The sequence below is a fragment of the Sapajus apella genome, unplaced genomic scaffold, assembly GCF_009761245.1.
Source record: "Sapajus apella isolate SASKATOON/1434 unplaced genomic scaffold, GSC_monkey_1.0 scaffold37, whole genome shotgun sequence".
Classification (NCBI taxonomy): Eukaryota; Metazoa; Chordata; class Mammalia; order Primates; family Cebidae; genus Sapajus; species Sapajus apella.
In genome coordinates, this window is record NW_022436977.1 from 14,614,981 (window position 1) to 14,640,854 (window position 25,874).

The window sequence follows — 25,874 nt, forward strand, 5'->3', positions numbered from 1 at the left end:
CCATGTCTCAAGAAAATTAATTAATTAATTAATTAAAAAAGAATATATAGTGTCCTTTTATGTTCATAAGCTGTAAAATACTCTTCTCACTCCTCCCAATTTCCAGAGCTCCACCCTATTGTTACTGAATTTTATTTTATTTTTTAAATAAAGACGGGGTTTCACCATGTTGGTCAGGCTGGTCTTGAACTCCCGACCTCAGGTGATCTGCCCACCTTGGCCTCCAAAGTGCTTGGATTACAGGCGTGAGCCACCACGTCCGGCCGTTACTGAATTTTAAACTCATGGCCTTAAGTCTGTATCTTGAGACAGTGGGTTACCTCTGTGTATACACCTTCATTTAAACTGATGTTCTCATCTCAGCTGATCCAAGTGGCTGGAAATGACCGGCTATACTTTCTGATGGGGTCGCACACGAATGCCTAGACTAGGCCAGCAATATCACATGGCCCTATCATCGTGATCTCTGGCATGTACACCTGACACAGAATGCCAAGTATAAGTTAATGAAAAACAAGAAAAACCAGGGGAGGGGGCTAATAATGTCAAGACTTCTTAAAGAGAAAATATAATTATACAGCTTGTATTTTCAGCAAAGAACTCATGGGGGTCAGGCCACACATTGTTATGAATGTAACATTCCTGCCAAATTGGATCCTTGGTATTAATATTTAAATACTGACTTAAAGCCCAGCCTGGGCTCATGCCTATAATCCCAGCACTCTGGGGGGCAGAGGCAGGTGGATCACCTGAGGTCAGGAGTTCGAGACCAACCTGGCTAACATGGTGAAACTCCATCTCTATTAAAATACAAAAATTAGATGGGTGTGATGGTAGGCACCCGTAATCCCAGCTACTTGGGAGTCTGAGGCAGGAGAATTGCTTGAACCTAGGAGGTGGAGATTGCAGTGAGCCAAGATCACACCACTGCACTCTAGCCTGGGAGACAAGAGGGAGACTCCATTTAAAAAAAAACAAAACAAAACAAAAAAAACTAACACATACCGATTTAAAATGCACTTATTTATTTATTTATTTAGAGACAGGGTCTTGCTCTATTCCCCAGGCTGGAGTGAAGTGGCGAGATCTCAGCTCACTGCAACCTCTGCCTCCTGGGTACAAGCGATTCTCCTGCCCCAGCCTCCCAAGTAGCTGGGTCTACAGGTGCATGCCACTGCATCCAGCTGATTTTTGTATTTTTAGTAGAGACAGGTTTCACCATGTTGGCCAGGCTGGTCTCAAACTCCTGACCTCATGATTCTCCCGCCTCAGACTCCTAAGTGCTGGGATTACAGGCGTGAACCACGACGCCTGGCCTAAAATGCTAATTTGCTTTTATGAATTCTTGTCATAATTTTTTTTTAGACAGAGTTTTCGCTCTTGTTGCCCAGGCTGGAGTGCCATGGAACAATCTTGGCTCACTGCAGCCTCCGACTCTTGGGTTCAAGTGATTCTCCTGCCTCAGTCTCCCGAGTAGCTGGGATCGCAGGCATGCACCACCATGCCCAGCTAATTTTGTATTTTTAGTAGAGACCAGACCTCAGGTGATCTGCCTGTGCTGGCCTCCCAAAGTGCTTGGATTACAGACATGAACCGCCACGCCTGCCTGATGTCATCATTGATAGGGAGGCAGCAATGGTTTATTCCTTATTCCTCCTGCACATAATATTTCTTATTCCTCCGCACATAATAGCAGTGGCTATTAATGGAATTGCACTATTAGTCAAAAATCCTGAATCTGTTTTCTGTTGAGCAGGCAACAGTCCATAGAATCATAGTAAAATAGAGCCAGAAAAGTCATGTGGAAAGTATACTGCTATATAATAAATGGCACCTTAGAAATCTAAAATTATCCTTGTGCATCAAAAAACATCTTACTGCATTTACTTGCTTTGAATGATAGTTTATTCATGTGGAAGCTCCCATAAATAAACAACTTTAAGCTGGGCACAGTGGCTCACACTTGTAATCCCAGCACTTTGAGAAGCCAAAGCAGGTACTTGAAACCTGGAGATCGGGACCAGCCTCGAACATGGTGAAACCCTGTCTCTACAAAAACAATACAAAAAATTAGCTGGGCGTGGTGGTGTGCGCCTGTAGTCCCAGCTACTGGGGAGGCTGAGGCAGGAGGATTGCTTGAGCCAGGGACATAGAGGTTGCACTAAGCTAAGATAGTGCCGCTGCTCTCCAGCCTGGGTGACAGAGCAAGACTCTGTTTCAAATAATAATAACAACAACAACAACAATAATAAACAACTCTGATTTTATAAGGTAGTCTCATTATGTCAATAGTTAATACTATAGAGTCCAATCAAGAAAATCACATAAATAAATTCATCTGGAGTCAGAGGATTTGAGTAATATGTGAATCAATCCACTATGCCTGAAAACTTTGGAAATGGATTGGCTTTTGCTTTTCCCAGCAATATCTAAAGTCAACTACTTGTTCCTTGCAGCAACACTGCCTCTCTGCTCCTAGTCACCTCCTGTGAACCAGGAACTAGGAAGCATTCAAGTCACATGCTTTGCTCAAGGAGAAATGTCTCATAAACAGGTATCAAGGAGGCAAGCATTTAGCCAGTAAGGTATTCAGAAAAACACCACCAGGAAACTCTGAGCAGCATTTTAATCTGTGAACAAGATAATTACCGAGACTGAGGTGGTAACATTGATTATTCCCATTAAAAGGGTAATAAGCATATTGTCTCCTAGAAGTTGTGTTCTGAGATAGGTATTAACAGAAAAACAACACAACCACTGAATGAAAATGGTGGGATCCAGCAATCCCACTTCTGTGTATATATATCCAAAGGAACTGAAAACAGTATGTCAGAGATATCTGCCTGGCCATGTTCATTGCAGTCTTATTCATAACAGCAAGATATGGAAAAAACCAAAGTGCCCATCAATGGATACATGGATTTTAAAATATGCTATATATATGCTAAGTGAAAGAAGCAAGGCACAAAAAGACAAGTACTTCATGATATCACTGTTAGAAATAGATGCTCAGTGCTGCAAAGAAAAACTAGCACTGAGACAAAGGATCTTTTAATAACACAATTTTTACTTCCTGAACTGCAGGAAGGGGACTCTTGCTAGCCATCTTGCCCCAAGAGTACAATGAACAAAGGAAAACACACAAATTTATCCCGTAGGCATTTGGGGTCATCGTCCTTACTGCTGTGTCTGATCTCCATCGACTGGAGCCAGACCTCACAATTTAAACTAAAACCTGATTGGCTAATAACTTAAAGTTTTCTAAACAGGTGAAAGCAATGGAGAGCTGAGCCATGCCTGTGAGCACATTCAGCACAGATATTTTGGTTAAAGTACAAAGACATAGAATGTACTATGTGCCTGTAAGCATGGCATGACTAACAGCTAAATAGGCTAGGGCTTAACAAAGTTATTAGCACACTTAGTCTTTAACAAGAAAGGAAACTTTAAAAAAGAACTTTTCTACTTCCCACAGTCACTTAAATTTGGAATCTAAAAAAGTTGAATTCACGCAAGTAGAGAGTAGAACGGTGACTACCAGAGGCCTACAGGTAGTGGGTGAACAGGGAAAGGGGAAACATTGGTCAAAGGTGTGAAGTTTCAGTGAGACAGGAGGAATAGCTTCTGGGGATCAATTGCACAGCATGGTGACTGTAGTTAATAACAATGTCTTGTATACAGTATTTAAAATAGCTAACAGAGTGGATTTTAAATATTCTCACCACAAAGAAATGAAAAGTATTTGAGATTATGGATACGTTAATTAGCCTGATTTGATTATTCCACAATGTATGCATGTATTGAAACATCACTTGTACCTCATAAATATATATAATTATTATTTGTCAGTTAAAAATAAAATAAAGCTTTAAAAAAAAAACCCATGAGATAACTTTTCCCACTTTTAGAAAAGAAAAGAATGAAGCAATAAGATTTGGTTCATATCCTCATTGGCTGGAAACTTCTAGAAATTATTTGAATTTACTGGTGATAAAGAGTTGATTTCTCTGCTTGAACCTGGGAGGTGGAGGTTGCAGCAAGCCAAGATCATGCCACTGCACTCCAGCCTGGGCAACAAAGCAAAAAAAAAACAAGTTGATTTCTCTATACCAGGGGTTCTGTTAGGCATATGATATTTTAAATTTGCATCTCTCTAATGACCAATGATGTTGAGCGTCTTTTCATATGCTTACTCGTCATATGTGCATCTTATCTGGTGAATTATCTATTCAACTATTTTCTTCATTTTTAAAATTTTTGTCTTCTTTAGTTATAAAAGCTCTTTATATATTGTGAATTCTTTTTTGTTTGTTTTTGAATGTAGGTTTTGCAAATATTTTCTCCCAGTCTAGGCTAGGGTTTCATTCTCTTAACAGTAACTTCCAGAGAGCAGGTTTTATTTTGATGAAGCCCAATTTATTGATTTTTCTTCTTTTGTAAGTTTTGCTTTTTGTGTCCTATTGAGAATTCTTCACCTAACATGTTACTAACATTTTCTCCCATGTTTTTGTGTAGAAAATTTTCAGTTTTAGCTCTTTCACTTAATTCTATGATCTATTTTGAGTTATGTTTAGAATATGGGTTGAGGTAAGAATTGAGTTTCATTTTTGGGGGCATAGATATCCAGTTGTTCCCATACCAGTTGTTTTTAAAAAGATTATCCTTTTCCCATTGAATTCCTTTGGTGCCTTTCTTGAAAATCAATTGGCTCTATATAAAGTCTATGCATAGGTCTAATTATGGACTCTCCATTCTGTTCCATTGATCTATATTTATATCAACACCACACTGTCTCAATTACTGTAGCTTTAAATAAATCTTGAAATCAGATGTTTAAGTCCTTGAACTAAGCTCTATTTTTTTTTTTTTTTTCAAAATTGTTTAGGCTATTCTAGCTTCTTTGTATTTTCATGTAAATTTTGGAACTGGCAAGCCAAACCAGTTTCTTTTTTTTTTTTTTGAGACGGAGTTTCACTCTTATGGCCCAGGCTGGAGTGCAATGGCAGGATATCAGCTCACTGCAACCTCTGCCTCCTGGGTTCAAGCGATTCGCTAGCCTCAGCCACCCAAGTAGCTGGGACTACAGGCATGCACCACTACGCCCGGCTAAGCTTTTTGGATTTTTGGTAAAGACAGAGTTTCACCATTTTGGCCAGGCTGGTCTCAAATTCCTGACCTCAGGTGATCGCCTGCCTCTCAAAATGCTAGGATTACAGGTATGAGCCGCCATGCCCAGCCTGGCATGCCAGTTTCTACTAAAAACAATTGGCTGTTATTTTAATTGGAGTTACATTATTCTAAAGATCAATTCAGAAAGAACTGACATTTTAACAATATTGAATTTCCCAACATATGAGCTTAGTATATCTCCCCATTTACTTAGGTCCTCTTTAAAACTCACAGCAATATTTTGCACTTTTCAATGTTTCAAACTTTTTTTTTCTGAGATGGAGTTTTGCTCTGTTGCCCAGGCTGGAGTGCAGTGGCGCAATCTCGGCTCACTGTAAACTCTGCCTTCCAGGTTCAAGCAATGCTCTTGCCTCAGCCTCCTGAGTAGCTGGGATTATAGGTGTGCACCACCGTGCCCAGCTAATTTTTGTATTTTAATAGAGATGGGGTTTCACCATGTTGGTCAGTCTCGAACTCCTGACCTTATGATCTGCCTGCCTTGACCTCCCAAAGTGCTAGGATTAGAGGCATGAGCCACCACGCCTGGCCCATAATCTTAAAAATTGAATCTGTGGCCAGGCACGGTGGCTCACGCCTGTAATCCCAGCACTTTGGGAGGCCCAGATGGGAGGACTGCTTGAGCCCAGGTGTTCAAGGCAGGCGGATCACTCGATGTCAGGAGTTCAAGACCAGCCTGGGCAACATGGTGAAACCCCATCTCTACTAAAAATACAAAAATGAGCCAGGCATAGTGGTGTGCCCCTATAATTCCAGCTACTCAGGAGGCTGAAGCAAGAGAATGGCTTGAAACCAGGAGGTGGAGGTTGCAGTGAGCTGAGATCACACCATTACACTCCAGCCTGGGTGACAAAGTGAGACACTGTCTCAAAAAAAAAAAAAGCAGATTCTGATCCAGCAGGTTTTTTGTTGTTGTTGTTGTCACTCAAGCTGGAGCACAATAGTGCAATATCGGCTCACTGCAACCTCTGCCTACCAGGTTCAAGGAAGTCTCCTGCCTCAGCTTCTGGAGTAGCTCAGATTATAGGTGCTTGCTATCATGCCTGGCTAATTTTTTTTTTTTTTTAAGTAGGGATGGGGTTTATACCATGTTGGCATGTTGGCTAGGCTGGTCTCAAACTCCTGATCTCAGGTGATCCACCCACCTCGACTTCCCAAAGTGCTGGGATTACAAGTGTGAGCCACCATGCCCAGCTGATCCAGCAGGTCTTAATCACACCTATTCCTGGCATGATTATGCATTTCTAACAAGCATCCAGGTAATACTCCGATGTTGGTCCAGAGTATATGGTTATAGACTTTGTTATGAATAGTAGTGAAACCACTGGTCTTCTAAACAGTACAGGGGTTCCTTAGGAGTTTTCTGAAGAGATTACAGTCACAATGCATCTGTAGTCTGACGGCACAGACATTTGTGTTTGGGCAAGCAGTTCTCCCATTCCTCTCATGAGTTTATTTAAAACTCTTCAGTAGATGTGTCAGTGGGTCCCAGTTTCACCATCTGCCTCAGCCTCCCAAGGTGCTAGGATTACAGGCATGAGCCATTGCACTCAGCCCATATATCTAATTTCTAATTACCTAGGGATTTTCCAGACATCTTTCTGTTACTGATTTCCATTTCTGTTGTGGTCAGAGTACATACTTTGTATGATTTAAACCTCTTAAACTTATCAAGATGTGTTTTATGGCCAAATAGTTCATTTGGTAAAGGTCCTGTGTACCCTTGAAATTATGCAGCTGGTGGGTGGAGTGTTCTATAAATGCCAATTGGATCAAGTTGGTAGATGGTGTTGATCGAGTCTTCTGTATCCCTGCTGATTTTCTGCCTACTTGTTCTTTCAATTATTGAAATATTTCGCTTGAAATATTTAACTATAATTATTAATTCATCTATTTTTCCTTTCTGTTTAATTTGTATTGGAGCATAGGATTTATTTAGTTTCATTTTAATTTCTCAGATGACTCTAATATGCAGCCAGAGTTGAAGGACATTGCTTCAAACCAATGGTTCTCAAACTTCAGCATGCATCAGAATCACATGGGGGTTTGTTATTAATAGAATAGATTGATGGACCCTACTTCCAGATTTTCTGGGGTGAGGCCCAAGAATTTGAATTTCTTATAGTTCCCAGGTGTTTCTGATATGCTGGTCCAGGAGCCACACTTTAAGAATCACAGTCTAAGACAACATTTCTCAACCTTAGCTGAATATTAGAATCATCTAGGGAGCTTTAACAATCCTGATTCACCAGACTACATTCAGAAAATTAAACTTAGGATCTGTGTGGGGAGAGGGGAAGTATTGGGACTGAAACATCAATATCCTTTAAAGTTCCCCTGTGTGATTCTATAAGTAGCCAAGATTGAGGATCGCTAGTTTATACAGATGTTCCTTGAATTACAATGGGATTACATCCTGATAAACCCATAAGTTGAAAATGCATTCAATACACCTACTTTACTGAACACCATAGCTTAGCCTAGCTTATCTCTTTTTTTTTTTTTTGAGACAGAGTCTTAGTCTGTCACCAGGCTGGGATGCAGTGGCATGATCTCAGCACACTGCAACCTCTTTCTCCCATATTCAAGCAATTCCCCTGCCTCAGCCTCCTGAGTAGCTAGAACTACAGGCACGTGTTACCACACCTGGCTAATATTTTGTATTTTAGTAGAGAACAGGGTTTCACCATGGCCAGGATGGTCTTGATCTCCTGACCTCGTGATCTGCCCACCTCGGCCTCCCAAACAGCTGGGATTATAGGTATGAGCCACTGCTCACAGCCTAGCCTAGTTTAAACATGCTCAGAACACTTACACTGGTCCATAGTTGGGCAAAATCACCTAATCCAAAGCCTATTTTGTAATGAAGTGTTGAATATCTCATATAACTTATTGAATACTGTACTGAAAGTGAAAAACAATGTTTGCATGGATATTCAAAGTACGGTTTTTAATGAATGCATATTGTTTTCACACCATCATAAAGACAAAAAATTGTAAGTCAAACCATTATCAGGAACCATGTACTAAAGTAATTATCCAGTTGCCCAAAAAAGTCCTTGCAGCTCATTATCCCCTGGGTAAAAACACTGCGCAGTGCTGGCAAACAACACGTCCTATGAATGATCTAGTGTGCAGGGACAGGACAATGAGTTTCAGCTCCTCTTCCTCTGCTGTCAATCTGGCAGTTTCTCTTTTTGTAAAATGAAGCCAATATTTTCTGCCTGCTTCCTGGAATATAGAAAGGTTCTGGCCAGGCGTAGTGGCTCACGCCTGTAATCCCAGCACTTTGGGGGGCCAAGGCAGGCAGATCATCCTGGTCAGCATGGTGAAACCCCTGTCTCTACTAAAAAAAAAAAAAAAAAAAAAAAATTAGTTGGGTGCGGCAGCACCGCCCTGTAATCCCAGCTACTCAGGAGGCTGAGGCAGGAGAATCACTTGAACCCTGGAGGCGGAGGTTGCAGTGAGGAGAGATTGCACCACTGCACTCCAGCCTGGATGACAGAGCGAGACTCTGTCTCAAAAATAAAAACTAAAATTAAGAGAAAGGTTCTAACATGCTATCTTTTATTATACAGAAAAAGAATAAATTGGCTAGGCGCAGTGGCTCACATCTGTAATCCCAGTACTTTGGGAGGCCAAGGTGGGTGAATCACTTGAAGTCAGCAATTCGAGACCAGTCTCTACTAAATACAAAAAAATTAGCTGGGCATGGCGTTGGGCGCTTGTAATCCCAGCTACTTGGAAGGCTGCAGCAGGTGAATTGCTTGAACCCGGGAGGCGGAGGCTGCAGTGAGCTGAGATTGCACTATTGCACTCGAACCTTGGCAACAGAGTGAAACTCCGTCAAAAGAAAAAGGAAAGAAGGAAGGAAGGAAAGAAAGAAAGAAAAAGAAAGGAAAGAAAGAAAGGAGGGAGGAAGGGAAGGAGGGAAGGAGGGAGGGAGGGAAGGAAGGAAGCAGGGAAGGAAGGAAGGAAAAAAGAAAGAGAAGGAAAGAAAGAAAAGAAAGAAAAGAAAAGAAAAAAAGAAAGAAAGAAGAAAGAAAGAAAGAAAGAAAGAAAAAGAAAGAAAGAAAGAAAGAAAGAAAGAAAGAAAGAAAGAAAGAAAGAAAGAAAGAAAGAAAGAAAGAGAAAGAAAGAGACAAAAGAAAAAAATTCTGGTTGGGTGTGGTGGCTCATGCCTGTAATCCCAGCACTTTGGGAGGCCGAGGAGAGCAGATCATGAGGTCAGGAGTTCAAGACCAGCCTGGCCAACATAGTGAAACCCCGTCTGTACTACAAATACAAAAAATTAGCTGGGCATGGTGGTGGGCACCTGAAATCCCAGCTACTTGGGAGGCTGAGGCAAGAGAAGCGCTTGAACCCAGGAGGCGGAGGTTGCAGTGAGCAGAGATCGCGCCACTGCACTCCAGCCTGGGTGACGGTGAAAGGCTCCATCTAAATAAATAAAGAAGAAGAAATTCTATCAACTAAATATATTTACAAATCAAAATGCTCTTTAATCTATTTATACTTATTTTGCATAATTGTGTTATTATACGTAATTTCTTTATAGAAGAAAAACACTGACTAAAAAATACCCAGATAGTCTTTATCCTACCTAATACTTGCAGGGAAATTCATGTGTAACCACCTTTTCAGCAATAAAGTCATTAAATAAGAATCTTTTAATTTTCCATTAATCCTCCCATTTTCCTTCATCTCATCCTGCACAGGGACTTTGACTAAAGAGAAACCATTCTGGCAGAAGAATTATGACAAATAGTGCTGACACTTTAGATTACAGCCTTCTATTTTGCTGATTCTCCTTCCCAGCCCCTCCTTCTTTCTTTCTTTTTTCTTTTTTTTTAATTTTCAGAGTAATTTTACTCACATTACAAATCAGTTAATTTTTACAACAATCATGCAACATAGGCTGAAGAGTTATTACTGTTCACATTTTTCATTTGAGAAAACTAAAGCAGATAAAGACAGATTGCAAAGGGAACCAGCCATATAACACATGTTCCTTGGCTGCCAACATTGTTTTTTTCCAACCAAGGGAATGGAAAAATCAGCACAAATGGAGGCAAGAAAACTAGAGAGCTTCAGACCCGGAAAAGTGGCTCATGCCTGTAGTCTGTGAACCCCAAATATCTGAGATAGGTCTCAGTCAATTTAGGAAGTTAATTTTGCCAAAGTTAAGGACATGCGCCTGTGACACAGCCTCAGGAGGTCCTCACGACATGTGCCCAAGGTGGTCGGGGCACAGCTTGGTTTTTATACATTTTAGGGAGACATGAGACATCAATCAATATGTAAGATGTACATTGGTTCCGTCTGGAAAGGCAAAGGCGGACAACTCGAAGCGGGGAGAAGGCTTCCAGGTCATATGTAGGCAAGAGAAAAATGGTTATATTCTTCTGAGTTTCTGATTAGCCTTTCCAAAGGAAACAATCAGATACGCATTTACCTCAGTGAGCAAAGGGATGACTTTGAGTTCTGTCTGTCCTCTGTCCGCAAGGAAACTCCTTCTGAAGGAGGTATATAGCTCTTTATCTTAGTAGCTATCTTTTATTAAGGAATAGAATGGGAGGCAGGTTTGCACTAAGCAGTTCCCCTACTTGACTTTTCCCTTTGGCTTAGTGATTTTGGGGTCCCAAGACTTATTTTCCTTTCACAAGTTCCAGAACTTTGGGAGGTAGGCAGATCACCTGAGCTCAGGAGTTCGAGACCAGCCTGGGTAACACAGCGAAACCTCATCTCTACAAAAAAATACCAGAATTAGCCAGTCGTGTTGGTGCATGCCTGTAGTCTCAGCTACCCATGAGGCTAAGGTAAGATAATTACCTGAGCTGGGATGTTGAGGCTGCAGTGAGCCGAGATCATGCCACTGCACTTCAGTCTGGGCCACAGAGTGAGACCCTGTCTCGAAAAATAAAAACAAACAAAAACTAGAGCTTTTCCAATAGCCCAGGAGCCAATTTGGCGATTCACTAGGCAAAGGGATACGAGAAGCAGAAGGCAATATTTAGAGATGAAATCATCTAGTCCATCACAGCTGTTCTATAAAAGGGGAACCTGGGTCGGGTACAGTTGCACCACTGCACTCCAGCCTGGACAACAGGAGCGAAACTCCATCTCAAAAAACAAAGGCGGGGTGCTGGGGTGATCTGGCTTGCTGTGGGCAACTTGAAGGTATGAAAAGAGTTCAGAATTGACAGGCAGCAAATGAGGCAGTTCTGGCCTCACTGTGCCCCTAAGCTTCAGACCAACCCACATAGCCATCAATCAACAGATATTTGCATGTGGATATCCTACAAGCATTTCAGACTCACATCCAAAAGTATTTCTCCTCCCTCATTTGTCCTATCAACTTGACCTCCTTCACCTGTGACACCCAACTCAATAAATAGCCCAGGGCAAGACACTGGGACGTACCTCTCCCTTTATCTCCATGTCTTCTCAATCACCAAATTCTTCTACCAATCTTTTAGATCCATGTCCTCCTCCCCATTTCTTCTGCCACAGTTCAAGTCCTCACTGTCCCTGGGTTGTTACTGTAGATGGTCTAACAGGTCTCCTGGATTCCACTTCTTGCCCTGTTTCAACACGTCTGCCGCCCTACCAGCCACCATAGAGAGCTTTCTAAAACAGAAAGTGTATGTCATTGCCCTGTTTATTATTCATTTGTTCTTTACCCCTGGCATGACAAAACCCAAAATCACAAACAGTCCCAATGTATTTGTGATTTGGCCTCTGACCTCTTCTCACATGTCATCTTTCATCTCTCATAACTTCAGCCAAGGCCAAGTTTTGCAGTTCCTTCAATGCCACCTTTGGCTTTGACACTAATGGCTCACTCTTCCTGGAAGTGTCCCCCTTCTTCTACCCTTTGCCTTGCTAAAATTAACTGACCTAGACTCAGCTCAGGCTGGTGTTTTTCCTGGCACCCCTTTTATACCTCCTTTTGATATTTCCATAATATCTTGTGCAAACAAGAGGCACCCTGAACTGTGTTTGCTCACACGTCTGTGTCCCTTGCTAAACTATGAGCTGTGGTGTGGTAGGGACACTGTCCTATTCAGCATTTGATATTAAATATTAATCCAACAAATATCTGAGGACCTACTATATGCCAAATGCTGTAGATATAAAGGGTATAGCAGTGAACAAAGCAAAGACACTCTTTGCTATCAAGAGGAGGTGATATAAATAAATGAGCCTATACATAGAATGAAAAGTGCTATGCAGAAAATTTAAATAAACCATGATACGAAAGTGACTGAACAGGCTGGGCACAGTGGCTTACACATATAATCCCAGCACTTTGGGAGGCCAAGGTGGGCACATCACCTGAGGACGGGAGTTCAAGACCAGCTTGACCAACATGGAGAAAACCCTGTCTCTACTAAGAATACAAAATTAGCCAGGCATGGTGGTGCATGCCCGTAATCCAGGCTACTCGGGAGGCTCAAGCAGGAGAATCACTTGAACCCAGGAGGCAGAAGATGCGGTGAGCTGAGATCGTGCCACTGCACTCCAGCCTGGGCAACAAGAGGGAGACTCCATCTCACAAAAGAAGGAAGGAAGGAAGGGGGGAAGAAAGGAAGAAAAGGAAGGGAGAGAGGGAGGGAGGGAGAAGGAAAGTGACTGCTCAGGTGCTTTAGATTGGGTATGTCAGTAAGTCCTGCCTGGGAAGCAACATTGAAGCTGATACATGAAGGCAGGTATTCTGAGTTTTGGAGAGCAGAGCACTTCAGTAGGGAAGACTACCAGAGCAAAGGCCGGAAGGGCCAAAGGTCCGTCCGCCTTAACGTGTGGGAAAGTAGTGAAGATGGAAAGACAGGAAGGCAGGGGCCACATTTAACTTTGCAGGCCTGAGTAGAGTTTTGATTTTATTCCAAGTGTGACACGACTGGAGAGTGACACGATCTGATTTATATGTTTTGAAAGATCACTCTGGTACTGCTACGTGGCCACTGGGCTGTCCGGAAACTGAGGCCCATTTGTAGGAGACGTTGGTGGCCTGGATAGAGTGGTGGCAGTTCTGGAGAAACTGGATGGATTTGGGTTATGCGGTGAGTTAGAATGGCCAGGATCAAATGACAGGCAGATGAATTAGGGTGACCCTTAGATTTCTGGCTCCATGCAACACTACGGTGGTTACTGGGGAACCCAGCAGACGCTCAGACGCTTCCAAGCCTTGAGAAGCAGGCCTCGAGAAATCCCTTCTCCCGCAAGGCTTCGGCGTGAGTTAAAATCAGGCAGCCGGAAAGCGACAGGCCCAGGCCCGCAGCCGGTGGCCTCGCAGTGCCGGGACGCCCGGACGCCGGGAGAGCGCGGGGACTCTTCAAGCCTCGCGCGGGGGTTTCCGCATCTTACGGGCGGGGCCGGAAGAGGAAGTCGGCGCTGCCGTGGCGGCCCCTGCAGCAGCAGCGGTCCCATCCTAGCCCAGTCAGCCCCTGTCCGGTCCGGTCCGGCCACGGAGGCAGCTTAGCGTCGGGACCCCGAGCGTACCCCTACGAGTGAGCCGCGCCGCGCCGCCCCACCTGGCTCCCACCAGCCCGATGGGGCCGCAGCGGCGGCTGCCAGCTACCGCGGCCGCACTGCTGTTGGGCTTCCTGCTCCCGCTGGTAAGGGGGCGGGAGGGCGCGCAGGCCTCCCAGGGGCTGGGCGGGGCCGGGGCCAGGCCCGGGGCTCCCTTCCCCTTCTCCCCACCCCGGGCCCCCGCCCGGCCCCCCGCCCGGCCTCCCCTCTGCCCGCTCCTACTCGGCTAGCTCTTGTGCTCCCCTTTCCTCTCCTCCCCTTCCCATTACTTACCTCTTTCTTTCCAGCTTCCCCTTTCTCCCCGCTTTCCCCCAAATTTCTTGCCTCCAACTCGGTTCCCGACGGTTGAAGTCCAGCGAAATACCTACTCCAAAAAGATAGAGGAGCCCCTTAGATTACATTGACCTTGGTGCTTCTCAATAGTTTCTCCCTGTCCCAGCGTGTTTTAAATTGACCTCTGGATTTTATTGTCTAAGCCTTCCTTACCGCTTCATACCCCTGGGAAGAAAAAAAAAATTATACAAGAAGCCAGGGTGTTTAGCGGTTCGAGGACTGCACTTTAATTGCAATAAATTAAAGACACAGATGTCTTTTTAAATTTTCCTTCCCACACTATAGTTCCTGCTTCGCCTTAGGGCTCATTTGATTCTGTTATGAGGGTTTTTTTGTGGGGGCAGCCGGGGAGGGTTGTTTTGTAATAGCAGTAATTTACAGTGTTTTAAAAGACACCAAAATGTAATGCCTTTAGTTGTTTTCAGTTTTCTGCCTAATATAAAGGGTTGGGTGGGGAGGATCGGTTAAATATAAGTAACAAATACGTGTTCATAGGTTTGTTTTCATAATTACAGAGAAGTAATAGTGTTTTAAAATTCGGCCTCAAGTAATTTGAGCATCAGTGTTGGGGGGGGGGTTGTCAGGAACCTGGTGTTTCAGTTTTTGTTTCTAGTAACTTTCACTTAGGGAGTTTCAGTTTGGAAACTTATGTATGTTACTTATACAGAATTGGTATAGTGTAAGCCTGTTTTGTTCTATTAGAATGTGTGATTTCTTTGAAAGAAAATGTTTTGCGGACTCTCCAGTTTAAAGGGTTAGTATTAATGAATATATGCAATACAAAAGTGTCTTTAATATTTATTGAAAAACCAAAATCTAAGCCAAAAAATAAGTGCCTTTAGGTGTATTCATAAGTTTGATAGGCAACATGAGAAACCTGAGAGAATGTGTCTAAAAATTGCTGGGGGAGGGGAGTATGATATAAAAAGAGCAACAAAATAGCAGTGTTAGTCTGAGTTTTTAAAGGTGTTTACTGTGTAATACAGACATATAATACTTAATGTCCAGAAGATATTCAGATACTATGTAGATGTATGCAAAACTATATAACCTAGATATAAAACTTCCCAAAGTGTTTTTGTGCTCATTTTCATTTGAATCTCTTGAGCTGATTTTAAGAATGAATATTAAAAAGAATGAATAATATATCACATTCATACTAATCGTTTCTCAACATAAATTAATAGCTTAGTAGTACATCAGTTCCTCATAAACTCACATTGAAATTCTTCTTAAAATCCCTGAGCCCTCTCAATAGAAAACTCTACTTAAGTAGACTTGTCATATTATTTCACAGCCTTCACAAATCTAAAGATCATCCCTGTCCTAAAGTGTATCTAGGCTGTGTCCCACATTCTGGATTTTAGGCTTTTTATATTGCACCTTTGTACTTTGTTGTACCTCACCATGGTAATCTCGGGTTGTATACTTCTCGGTCCTAGGGTTGTTGTGGGGATTAAGTAACGTTCTTCTACTCTGCAGATATTTGGTATACATCTTATTATATGGTAGATACTGTCCTGATGACTGAGTAAACTGACAAGATCTGTTTAAATTGTAAGGATCTTTTTTCTATACCAGCTGGTATCACTGATTTTTCTATTTCTTGTTGATTTCTTTATGGATTTGTTTTCTTCTTGATTCCTCCCTCCTTTAATTTCTAGAGGTGGTCTTTCTCATTCCTTTCATGTTTTGAGAACTTGAGCAGATCTGGTTTCCTTTTCCTCAGCTGGAGCTCTCTTTTCTCTTTTCTGGATACCTAGTTCCTTTCCTCCAACTCTGAAGTCTTTTACCGTTTTCTCCCTGAAGCCCTTTGTTTATTCCTCTTCCCTAATTTTATAGCCCCAGGTAGCCTTTCTGAGTTCATCTGATTAGTGATGCTAGCTCAGTCATTTCATTTCTCCTCTCTGGGCTCTTGAAACTGGCACTACTTCTCCTTAGTCATGTAATAACAGGGCCAACATCCTCATCTATAATAGAAGTTGCACATAGTCTTCAGAAACCACTGGCACATCCATGTGGAAGAGGCAGGGGAATTATTATTGGAAAGGCTCTTAAAGATCATTTAGCCTGCTCTCCTCATTATGGTCGTCTTCACATCAGCATGACCTCTCTGTGTATTTTGAACCCAAGCTACAGCACGTCTGGCTGTTTTAATATTTTTTAAATCCATTGGGTCTAGAAATAAAATGAATGCCTAGCAGGTAGTTAACTGTGTCTTGACCTTGCCATAATTACGTTTTATTTATTTATTTATTTCTGAGGCAGAGTCTCGCTGTGTCGCCCAGTCTGGAGTGCAATGAGGCAATCTCGGCCCACTGCAACCTCCGCCTCCCGGGTTCAAGTGATTCTCCTACCTCAGCCTCCCAAGTACCTAGGATTTCAGGTGCCCGCTACCACATCTGGCTAATTTTTGTACTTTTAGTAGAGATGGGGTTTTACTATGTTGCCCAGGCTGGTCTCGAATTCCTGACCTCAGGTGATCTGTCTGCCTAGTGCTGGGATAACAGGCGTGAGCCACCATGCCCGACTATCATAACTACATTTTACACCTCTCCTTCCCCAATTTAACCCTGGTCCTGAGCCCCAGTGGTCAGACCTTTATTTCACAGTGTGGATCCAGTCATGGGATTCTGTTTCAAAGAAAATGGATGATGTTTATTCTGGCTCTTTTTACTTTATTTTTATTTTATTATTATTTATTAATTTATTTTGAAATTGAGTTTCACTCTTGTTGCCCAAGTTAGAGTGCAATTATGAGATCTCTGCTCACCTCAACCTCCACCTCCCGGGTTCAAGCCATTCTCCTGCCTCAGCCTCCTGAGTAGCTGGGATTACAGGCATGCGCCACCACACCTGGCTAATTTTGTATTTTTAGTAGAAATGAGGTTTTTCCATGTTGGTCAGGCTGGTCTCAACGCCCTGCCTCAGGTGATCTGCTGCCTTGGCCTCCCAGAATGCTGGGATTATAGGCATGAGCCACCGTGCCTGGCAGCTCTGTCTTTCTAAATTGCTCCAAAGTTCTCTGAAGAATCCTGAGTCTTCCTCACAGTGTTTTTTTTTTTTTTTTTTTGAGTGGAGCCTCACTCTGTCACCCAGGCCAGAGTGCAGTGGCACGACCTGAGCTCACTGCAACCTCTGCCTCCCAGGCTCAAGCGATTTTCCTGCCTCAGCCTCCCAAGTAGCTGGAACTACAGATGCCTGCCACCATGCCTGGCTACTTTTTGTATTTTTTTTTTTTTGAGACGGAGTTTCGCTCTTGTTACCCAGGCTGGAGTGCAATGGCGCGATCTCGGCTCACCACAACCTCCACCTCCTGGGTTCAGGCAATTCTCCTGCCTCAGCCTCCTGAGTAGCTGGGATTACAGGCATGCCCCACCATGCCCAGCTGATTTTTTGTAATTTTAGTAGAGACGGGGTTTCACTATGTTGACCAGGATGGTCTCGATCTCTTGACCTCGTGATCCACCCGCCTCGGCCTCCCAAAGTGCTGGAATTACATGTATTTTTAATAGAGATGGGATTTCACCATTTTGGCCAGGCTAGTCTTGAACTCCTGACCTCATGATCTGCCTGCCTCAGCCTTCCAACGTGCTGGGATTACAGGTGTGAGCCACCACACCCGGCTCCTCACAGTGTCTTTATGAAAGTTCTGTTTGAGAGGCTGAGGTGAGAGGATTGCTTGAGGCCAGGAGTTTGAGACCAGCTTGGTCACCATAGCAAGACCCCACCTCTACAAAAAATTTAAAAACTAGCTGAGCATGGTGATTTATGTCTCTGTTCCCAGCTACTTAGGAGGCTGAGGTAGGAGGATCACTTAAGCCCAGGAGTTTGAGGCTGCAGTGAGCTATGATCATGCCACTATACTCCAACCTGGGTGACAGAGAAGACTGTGTTTGTCTTAAAACACACACACACACACACACACACACACGCAGTTTTGTTGATTTTTTTTCCTTCAAAGAATGTGAAGTAGAATATAGTTGCATCTTGAACTTGATACAATGAAATGATAATCAGGATCCCCAGTAGAAAAATCTGTTGCTGAAAATTTGCATTCCTTTTGTATACTACACCAACTCAAAGAATCTTCAGTTCTTTCTCTTCTGCTCTCTTCTCTCAACCTCCAGCGGAAAGTAGGTATGTTCTGCTACCCAGGTAGTCAGAAATCTGCTGAGCTGCTGTGCTATGGAATGAATTGTGTCCCCCCACCCCTGACAGCCCCACCCCAAATTCATATGGTGAAGCCATAACCCCCAAAGTATTGGTATTTGGAGATGGGTCCTTCAAGAGATCATTAGGTTTAAATGAGGTCATTAAGATGGGACCCTCATGATAGGATTAGTACCCTTTTACGAAAAGACATCAGGCGGGGTGCGGTGGCCCATGCCTGTGTTCCCAGCACTTTGGGAGGCCAAGGCAGGTGGATCATGGGATCAGGAGTGTGAGACCAGCCTGGCCAACATGGTGAAACCTTGTCTCTACTGAAAATACGAAAATTAGCCAGGCATAGTGGTGGGTGCCTATAATCCCAGCTACTCGGGAGTCTGAGGCAGGACAATCGCTTGAACCTGGGAGGCAGAGATTGCAGTGAGCTGAGATTGTGCCTCTGCATTCCAGCCTGGGCAACAGAGCAAGACTCTGTCTTGAAAAACAAAAAAGAAGAAGAGAAAGATATCAGAGAGCTTTCTGTCTCTTTGCGATGTACGGACACAGTGAGAAGGTAACTATAATTCAGGAAGAGAGCCTTCACTAGAAACTGGCCCACCTGGCACCTTGGTCCAGAACTGTGAGAAAATAAATTTCTGTTGTTTTGAGAAAATAAAATTCTGTTGTTTAAACCACCCAGTTGTGGTACTTTGTTATGAAGCCTGAGGTGACAAAGACATTCTAGGTTTATTACCTTGCTCTTTTTAACTTTGAGGTTCTTCAGAATTTTTCTTTTACCTTGCCTCTGAGCTGTCTGTGAATTTCCACATCCCGTTGACTCTTTTCTAAGCCACTGATGGCCATATATCTCTTTCCCAAAATGCAACACCTATAATCTCCTTTGAAACTCAAAAAATCCTAAGAAGATTCAGGAAAATTATGACTTATCCTAGATCATATGGAAAGTCATGAAAAATATGACTAGAACTAAGGTCTTTTGGTATCTTTCCACTAAATTGTGCAGTAATTTTTTTTTCTGATTAATGTAATGTAAATATGTATATTTTAATAGAGATAGAATCTTGCTATGTTGCCCAGGCTGGTCTTAAACTCCAGGGCTCAAACAGTCCTTCCCCCTCAGCCTCTCAAAGTGCTAGAATTACAGGTGTGAGTCACTGTACACAGCCAATAATTTTTTTTCTGATCAGTAATGGGCCACAAGACTGATAGGATAAATTTGTTAACTTTATTTATGAGGCTTAAAAATAGGAAACGTTGGCCAGGCATGGTGGCTCATGCTTGTAATCCCAGCACTTTGGGAAGCTGAGGCAGGAGAATTGCTTGAGGCCAGATGTTTGAGACCAGGCTGGGCAATACAGTAAGACTCTGTCTTTAAAAAAAATTTAAAAATTAACTGGGCACAGTGGCTCATGCCTGTAGTCCCAGCTACTCAGGAGGGTCAGGTGAATCACATAGGAGTTGAAGGCAGCAGTGAGCTATGACCCTGCCACTGTTCCGTAGCCTGGGTAACAGAGATCCTGTCAGTAGGTAGGTAGGTAGATAGATAGATAGATAGATAGATATACTTATTATATATTCAATCAATTGTTAAAAATCACCTGAAATTTTGTCTGTTTATGAAAATCCAAACCATAAAGTCTTCAAGTATAGGCCCTTCCCTCAAGATATTAACTTTTTTATTTTTAATTTTAATTTTTATTTTTATTATTTTTTTTTGAGTTGGACTTTCGCTCTTGTTGCCCAGGTTGGAGTGCAGTGGCGTGATCTTGGCTCATTGCAACCTCTGCCTCCCCAGTTCAAGCTATTCTCCTGCCTCAGCCTCCCAAGTACCTGGGGTTACAGGCATGCACCAGCATGCTGGCTACTTTTACATTTTTAATAGAGACGGGGTTTCTCCAAGTGATCCAGGTGATCCACCCACCTCGACCTCCCAAAGTGCTGGGATTACAGGCATGAGCCACCACACCCAGCCAACATTTTTTTTTAAAGTTGATTGCCTTTAGGCCAGAATTTGCCAAGCTTTACCATGGACTGTTGTTTTAAATCTGTTCTGACTTATGCATTTATATTACTTGCCTGGCCTTGTAGGCATTTGAGTTTGTGAATTCTAATGTAAATCATAAATTCTGTAAACTTGAGATATATTTTTAAGTAGGAAGATTGTTTAGAGAAAACCAGGAAGAAGGCTGGATCTAGGTAACAAGTGGCATATAAGCCCTGTGAAGCAGGATCTCTACCTAACTTATTCTCTACTGTCTCCCCTATATCTTACAGACTACAGAGTATTGAATGAATGAATGGATGAATGAATGAATGAATAGCTGCCTTGTCTTCTCACATCCTTTTACCCCTGACCCTGTGCATTCTATGTTGCCAGATTGTCCAGATGAAAGAAATGATTCTGTTCATGCTTTTCCCGTGGCCCACAGACGACTTTGATTCCCTGTAAATCCCTATTTGATGCCCTAGCTCCGACTTAATCACTATTTAAGTAATTATTCATAATCCCTGTAAATATAATTATGGTCACTTTCAGGGCATCATTTCTACAAATGTTGAATACTGGAAGCAGGAATAGAAACAATGTATGTTGTCTTGATTATACAAGTTATTAGGGAGGAAAGAGTGAATGGTCAGAAAGATTTTAGGCCTGACTTTGGAACATGTGTCATTCAGATAATCTCAACTCTGCCTTTCCTATAGGGGCTCCTTTCAACTCTTTCATTGTGTTGCTGTTGGCTGAAAACTGATGCCTGTGTAAAAAAGAAAGATATTTGTAAAGAAAGGGATATCTCTTACATTGCTTTGGTATAAGGACAGGTAACTGTAGCTCCTTTAGATTTACAGTGATTACACTGTAACTTTATATATTCCGGTTTAAGAATATAGATTTTTAAAAATTGCTAGTTCTCATTCTAAAAAAAAAGTTGTTTATTAACAACATTTGTCCCCAAGCCTTCCTCATATTTGGTATCTAAAAATAGAAGCATGCATAGTTTAATTTGTACATTTTATTTTATTTTTGAGACGGAATTTTGCTCTTATTGCCCAGGCTGGAAGGCTGGAATGCAATGGCACGATCTCGGCTCACCACAACCTCTACCTCCTGGGTTCTAGCAATTCTCCTACCACAGCCTCCCTAGTAGCTTGGATTGCAGTCATGTGCCACCATGCCTGGCTAATTTTGTGTTTTTAGTAGAGACAGGGTTTCTCCATGTTGATCAGCCTGGTCTCAAACTCCCAACCTCAGGTGATCCACCTACCTCCGGCCTCCCAAAGTGCTGGGATTACAGGCATGAGCCACCATAGGCCCCGCCTATTTGTACATTTTATAAAGAAAGATTACAAAGGTGTTAATTGGAGAGAGAGAGAGAGTTATAGTCACATTCACATATTATCTTTTTAAATTGAAGACATAGACATAAGTATATCTAATGGAAAACAATACAAATAACACGAACCAGGTTTAACTGACAGACTGTGGAGGCAAGTGGTGAAAGTAGGACCCAGTGACACATCTATGAAAGAGTTCTGAATAAACTCAGGAGAAGAATGGGAGAACTGCTTGCCTAAACACAAACGTCTGTGCCATCAGACTGCAGATGCATTGTGACTGTAATCTCTTGAGAAAACTCCTAAGAGGACCCCTGTACTGTCTAGGAGACTACTATTCATAATGAAGTCTATAACCATGTACTCTGGATCAACATCAGAGCGTCACCTGAAAGCTTGTTAGAAATGCATGATCATGCCAGGAATAGGTACAAATAAGAACTGCTGGATCAGAATCTGATTTTTTTTTTTTTGAGATGGAGTCTTGCTCTCTCACCCAGGCTGGAGTGCAGTGGTGTGATCTTGGCTCACTGCAACCTCCATCTCCTGGGTTCAAGCAATTCTTCTACCTCAGCCTCCTGAGTACCTGGGACTACAGGCACATGCCACCATGCCTGGCTAATTTTTGTATTTTTAGTAGAGACAGGGTTTCACCATATTGGTCAGGCTGGTGTGGAAATTCTGACCTTATGATCTGCCTGCTGTGGCCTCCCAAAGTGCTGGGATTACAGGAGTGAATCACCATGCCTGGTTTTTTTTGAGGGGGGCGGGTTGGAGGGATGGAGTTTTGCTCTTGTTTCCTAGGCTGGAGTGCAATGGCATGGTCTGGGCTCACTGCATCCTCTACCTTCCAGCTTCAAGTGATTCTCCTGCCTCAGCCTCCTTCCACCACGCCTGGCTAATTTTTATATTTTTATTAGAGATGGGATTTCACCATGTTGGCCAGGCTGGTCTCGAAGTCCTGACCTCAGGTGATCCGCCCATCTCACCCTCCCAAAGTGCTGGGATTACAGGTGTGAGCCACCGTGACTGGCCAGAGTTGTCATTGCTTTAGATTTTCAGAAATCTTTTAATACTTGTCATACTAAAAGCTATTTAGTAGAAAAGTGATCAGAGGAATAGGCAACATTAAGATAGATTTAAACATTAAAATTCTTCTTTTTTTTTTTTTTTAAGTTGAGACAGTCTCACTCTGTCTCCCAGGCTGGAATGCAGTGGTACAATCTCAACTCACTGCAACCTCTACCTCCTGGGTCCAAGCAATTCTCAGGCCTCAGCCTCCCGAGTAGCTGGGATTATAGGCACCTGCCACCATGCCTGACTAATTTTTGTATTTTTAGTAGGGACGGGGTTTCCCCATGTTGGCCAGGCTGGAAACATTAAAATTCTTTAATTTGAAAAGAAAATGATAGGGAATATAATGGAAGTCAGTTTATCTGGACAAAGTAGATTAAAATTGTTCATGAGATCCTAGAATACCATAACAGGTACCTCATAAAGTCAGAGGAAAAGGAAGTACAACTTGACAGTATGGGCTAGTAAACTTGCTTCCCTTGTATGTAAGGATCAAATAATACGTTGAATATAAAGCATATTATTTGATCCTGTTATGAGATTGATATGTTGGCCCTGGAGGACTCTTGATTCGAAGACCAGTCTGAAGGAATTTGCCTGTAAAAGGAAGAATTGGGATGAGCAGTGAGGACCAATTGTAATAGGAAAGGAGTTCCATGAGCCCTGGAGTCCTAGAATTAGGAATATTTAGAAGAATATGAGGCAAGAATTTAGGATGGGGGAGAAGCTGATTGGCTATTAGAGGAATTTGAGAAGTGGTAGGAAACCCCACACCAGTATTGTAGAACGGAGGGAGTTAGCAACTAATGCAGATAAATATGTGTTCATTATTAAAACTGGAGTGTGATTGTTGGGCACTGAGAAAGAGATGCCTGGGGATCTAGCTGTGTGAAGGGACTTGAAGTGAGAGCAGAGTTCAAAGACTGCTGATCTCTTTTAGAGAGCTCAGTTCTAGCCCTGAGACCGACTGACCTCATCCTTTTGATCATTTTGGGTCTGTTTAATCTATAAGATGAACAGACTAGAATATGTTATTTCTAAATCCCTTCTACCCCTTAAACAGTTTTTTTCGATTGAGAATGGTATCTGACTATGTTGCCCAGGCTCATCTCAAATCCTGGCCTCAAGCAATCTTCCCACCTCAGCTTCCCAATGTGCTAGGATTCCAGGCATGAGCTACCATGCCCAGCTTCTTTTAGCTTTTGATACTAAGCTTTTTACTAAAATAATTTTTTTTTTTAAGATTTTTAATGAAGTCATAGAAGATCAGACCACAGTTGATTCCAAAGAAAAATTCAAGCCAGGCTCGGTGGCTCATGCTTGTAATCCCAGCACTTTGGGAGGCCGAGGTGGGCAGGTCACCGGAGGTCAGGAGTTCGAGACCAGCCTGGCCTACATGGAGAAACCCCATCTCTTAAAAAAAAAAAAAAAAAGAAAGAAAGAAAAATTCAGACATTCTGGAGCATCTCTCTAACTTGGAAGGTGAAAAGAAAGGGCCTTTATCAAATGATATAATACTAGCATGAGTGGACCACCTAATTTGGCACTCATAATGTTTTCAACAGACACTAACTTTCAAGCCCATTTTCTATATGCTTCCCAACTTAATTGACACAGCACTGTGGTTTCCACTGTTCTGTTCTTTTATAGCTTTGTTACTCAAGATGTGGTCCATTGACCAGCAGCATCAGCATCACCTAGGAGCTTATTACAAATGCAGAATATCAGGCCAAGCATGGTGGCTCATACCTGTAATCCCAGCACTTTGAGAGGCTGAGGTGGGAGGATCACTTGAGGCCAGGAGTTTAGACCAGCCTGAGCACCATGGTGAGATCTTTTCTCCTGTAAGTACTGCTCCAATAGCAGTGGTTCTCAAACTTTAACTGAAATCAGAATCTCCAGAAAAGCTTGTTAAAACATAAATTGGCCAGAACTTCTGATTCAGTAGGTCTGGAATGGGGCCCGAGAATTGCTTTTTTTTTTTTATTTTTATGAGACAGGGTCTCTTTCTAAAGTCACCTAGGCTGGAGTGCAGTGGCATGGTCATGGGTCCCTGCAGCCTCAACCTCAAAGGCTCAAGCAATCCTTTCACCTCAGCCTCTAGAGTAGCTGGGACTATAGGTACACACCATTACAACCAGCAATTTATTTATTTTTTTTTTTTTTGAAGAAACGGTCTCTCCATATTGCCCAGACTGGTCTCGAACTCTTGGCCTCAAGTGGCCCTCCTGCATCACCCTCCCAAAGGGTTGGGATTAGAGGCATGAACTACCATGCCAATCCAGATTTGCATTTTTAATACCTTAAGAACTATTAAAGTTTTCCCTAGGAAGTCTTTGACTTTAATTACATCCTGTTCATGATTATCTGTTTCAGGTTTGCTTTTAACCTCCCCAGTAAGACTTTACTTTCTTGTTTTGCTAATTTTTTTTTTTTTTAAGATGGGGTTTCACCATACTGGCCAGGCTGGTCTTGAAATCCTGACCTCGTGATTCGCCCGCCTCGGCCTCCCAAAGTGGTGGGATTATAGGCGTGAGCCACCTCGACCGGCCACTTTCTTGTTTTGTGTTCTTTTTCAGCAGCTTTATTGACATATAATTTGCATACCAAACAATCTATCCATTTAAAGTGTATAGGTCAATAAGTATATACACAGATACATGTAATATCAACTATCGCCACAGCCAATTTTATAAAATTTTCATCATCAGCAAAAGAAACTCAATAGGTGGCACACTTAGGAATTTTAGGGGAGTGAAACTGTTTATTACGATGCTGTAATGATGGACATGTGTCATTGTACACTTACCAAAACCCATAAGATGTACAACACCAAATGAACCTTAAAGGAAACTGTGGGCTTTGGATGATAATGATGTGTCAATGGAGGTTCATCGGTTATAACAAATGTACCACTTGGCTTTGGGATATTGATAGTTGGAGAGGCTACACATGTGTAGGATAAGAGGATATATTGAAACTCTGTATTCTCTGCTTAATTTTGCCGTGAGCCTAAAACTGCTCTAAAAGCCTTAAAGAAAGAAGTCCAGGCATGGTGGCTCACACCTATAATCCCAGCACTTTGGGAGGCCAAGACCGGTGGATCACCTGAGGTCAGGAGTTCAAGACCAGCCTGGCCAACATGGCAAAACCCCATCTCTACCAAAAATACAGAAATTAGCCAGGCATGGTGGTGTGCACCTGTAATCCCAGCTACTCAGAAGGTTGAAGCAGGACAATCCCTTGAA

General features: G+C 42.6%; 1 protein-coding gene and 1 long non-coding RNA gene across 5 annotated transcripts in view; one reads left to right on the forward strand and one right to left on the reverse strand.

The window, feature by feature from the left end:
* Positions 1-11,034: 11,034 nt before the first annotated feature.
* Positions 11,035-14,373, reverse strand: LOC116564395. 2 transcript variants are annotated; one of them, XR_004274874.1, is made up of 3 exons: positions 14,085-14,373; positions 11,608-11,814; positions 11,035-11,091 (listed from the first exon to the last, which is right to left on the reverse strand). It is a non-coding gene; the product is annotated as an uncharacterized LOC116564395 (long non-coding RNA). The 2 variants fall into 2 exon arrangements; XR_004274875.1 differs by having other exon boundaries at positions 11,058-11,095.
* SPPL2A (signal peptide peptidase like 2A) overlaps positions 13,487-25,874 on the forward strand; it is a 57,832-nt gene continuing 45,444 nt past the window's right edge. For 2 of the 3 annotated variants that reach the window (XM_032297478.1, XM_032297476.1), the window contains exon 1: positions 13,487-13,802. In XM_032297478.1, the coding sequence (XP_032153369.1) occupies positions 13,737-13,802 (66 nt within the window). In that variant the 5' untranslated portion in view covers positions 13,487-13,736. The remainder of the gene's footprint in view (positions 13,803-25,874) is intronic. The other variant, XM_032297477.1, reaches the window with a different exon arrangement.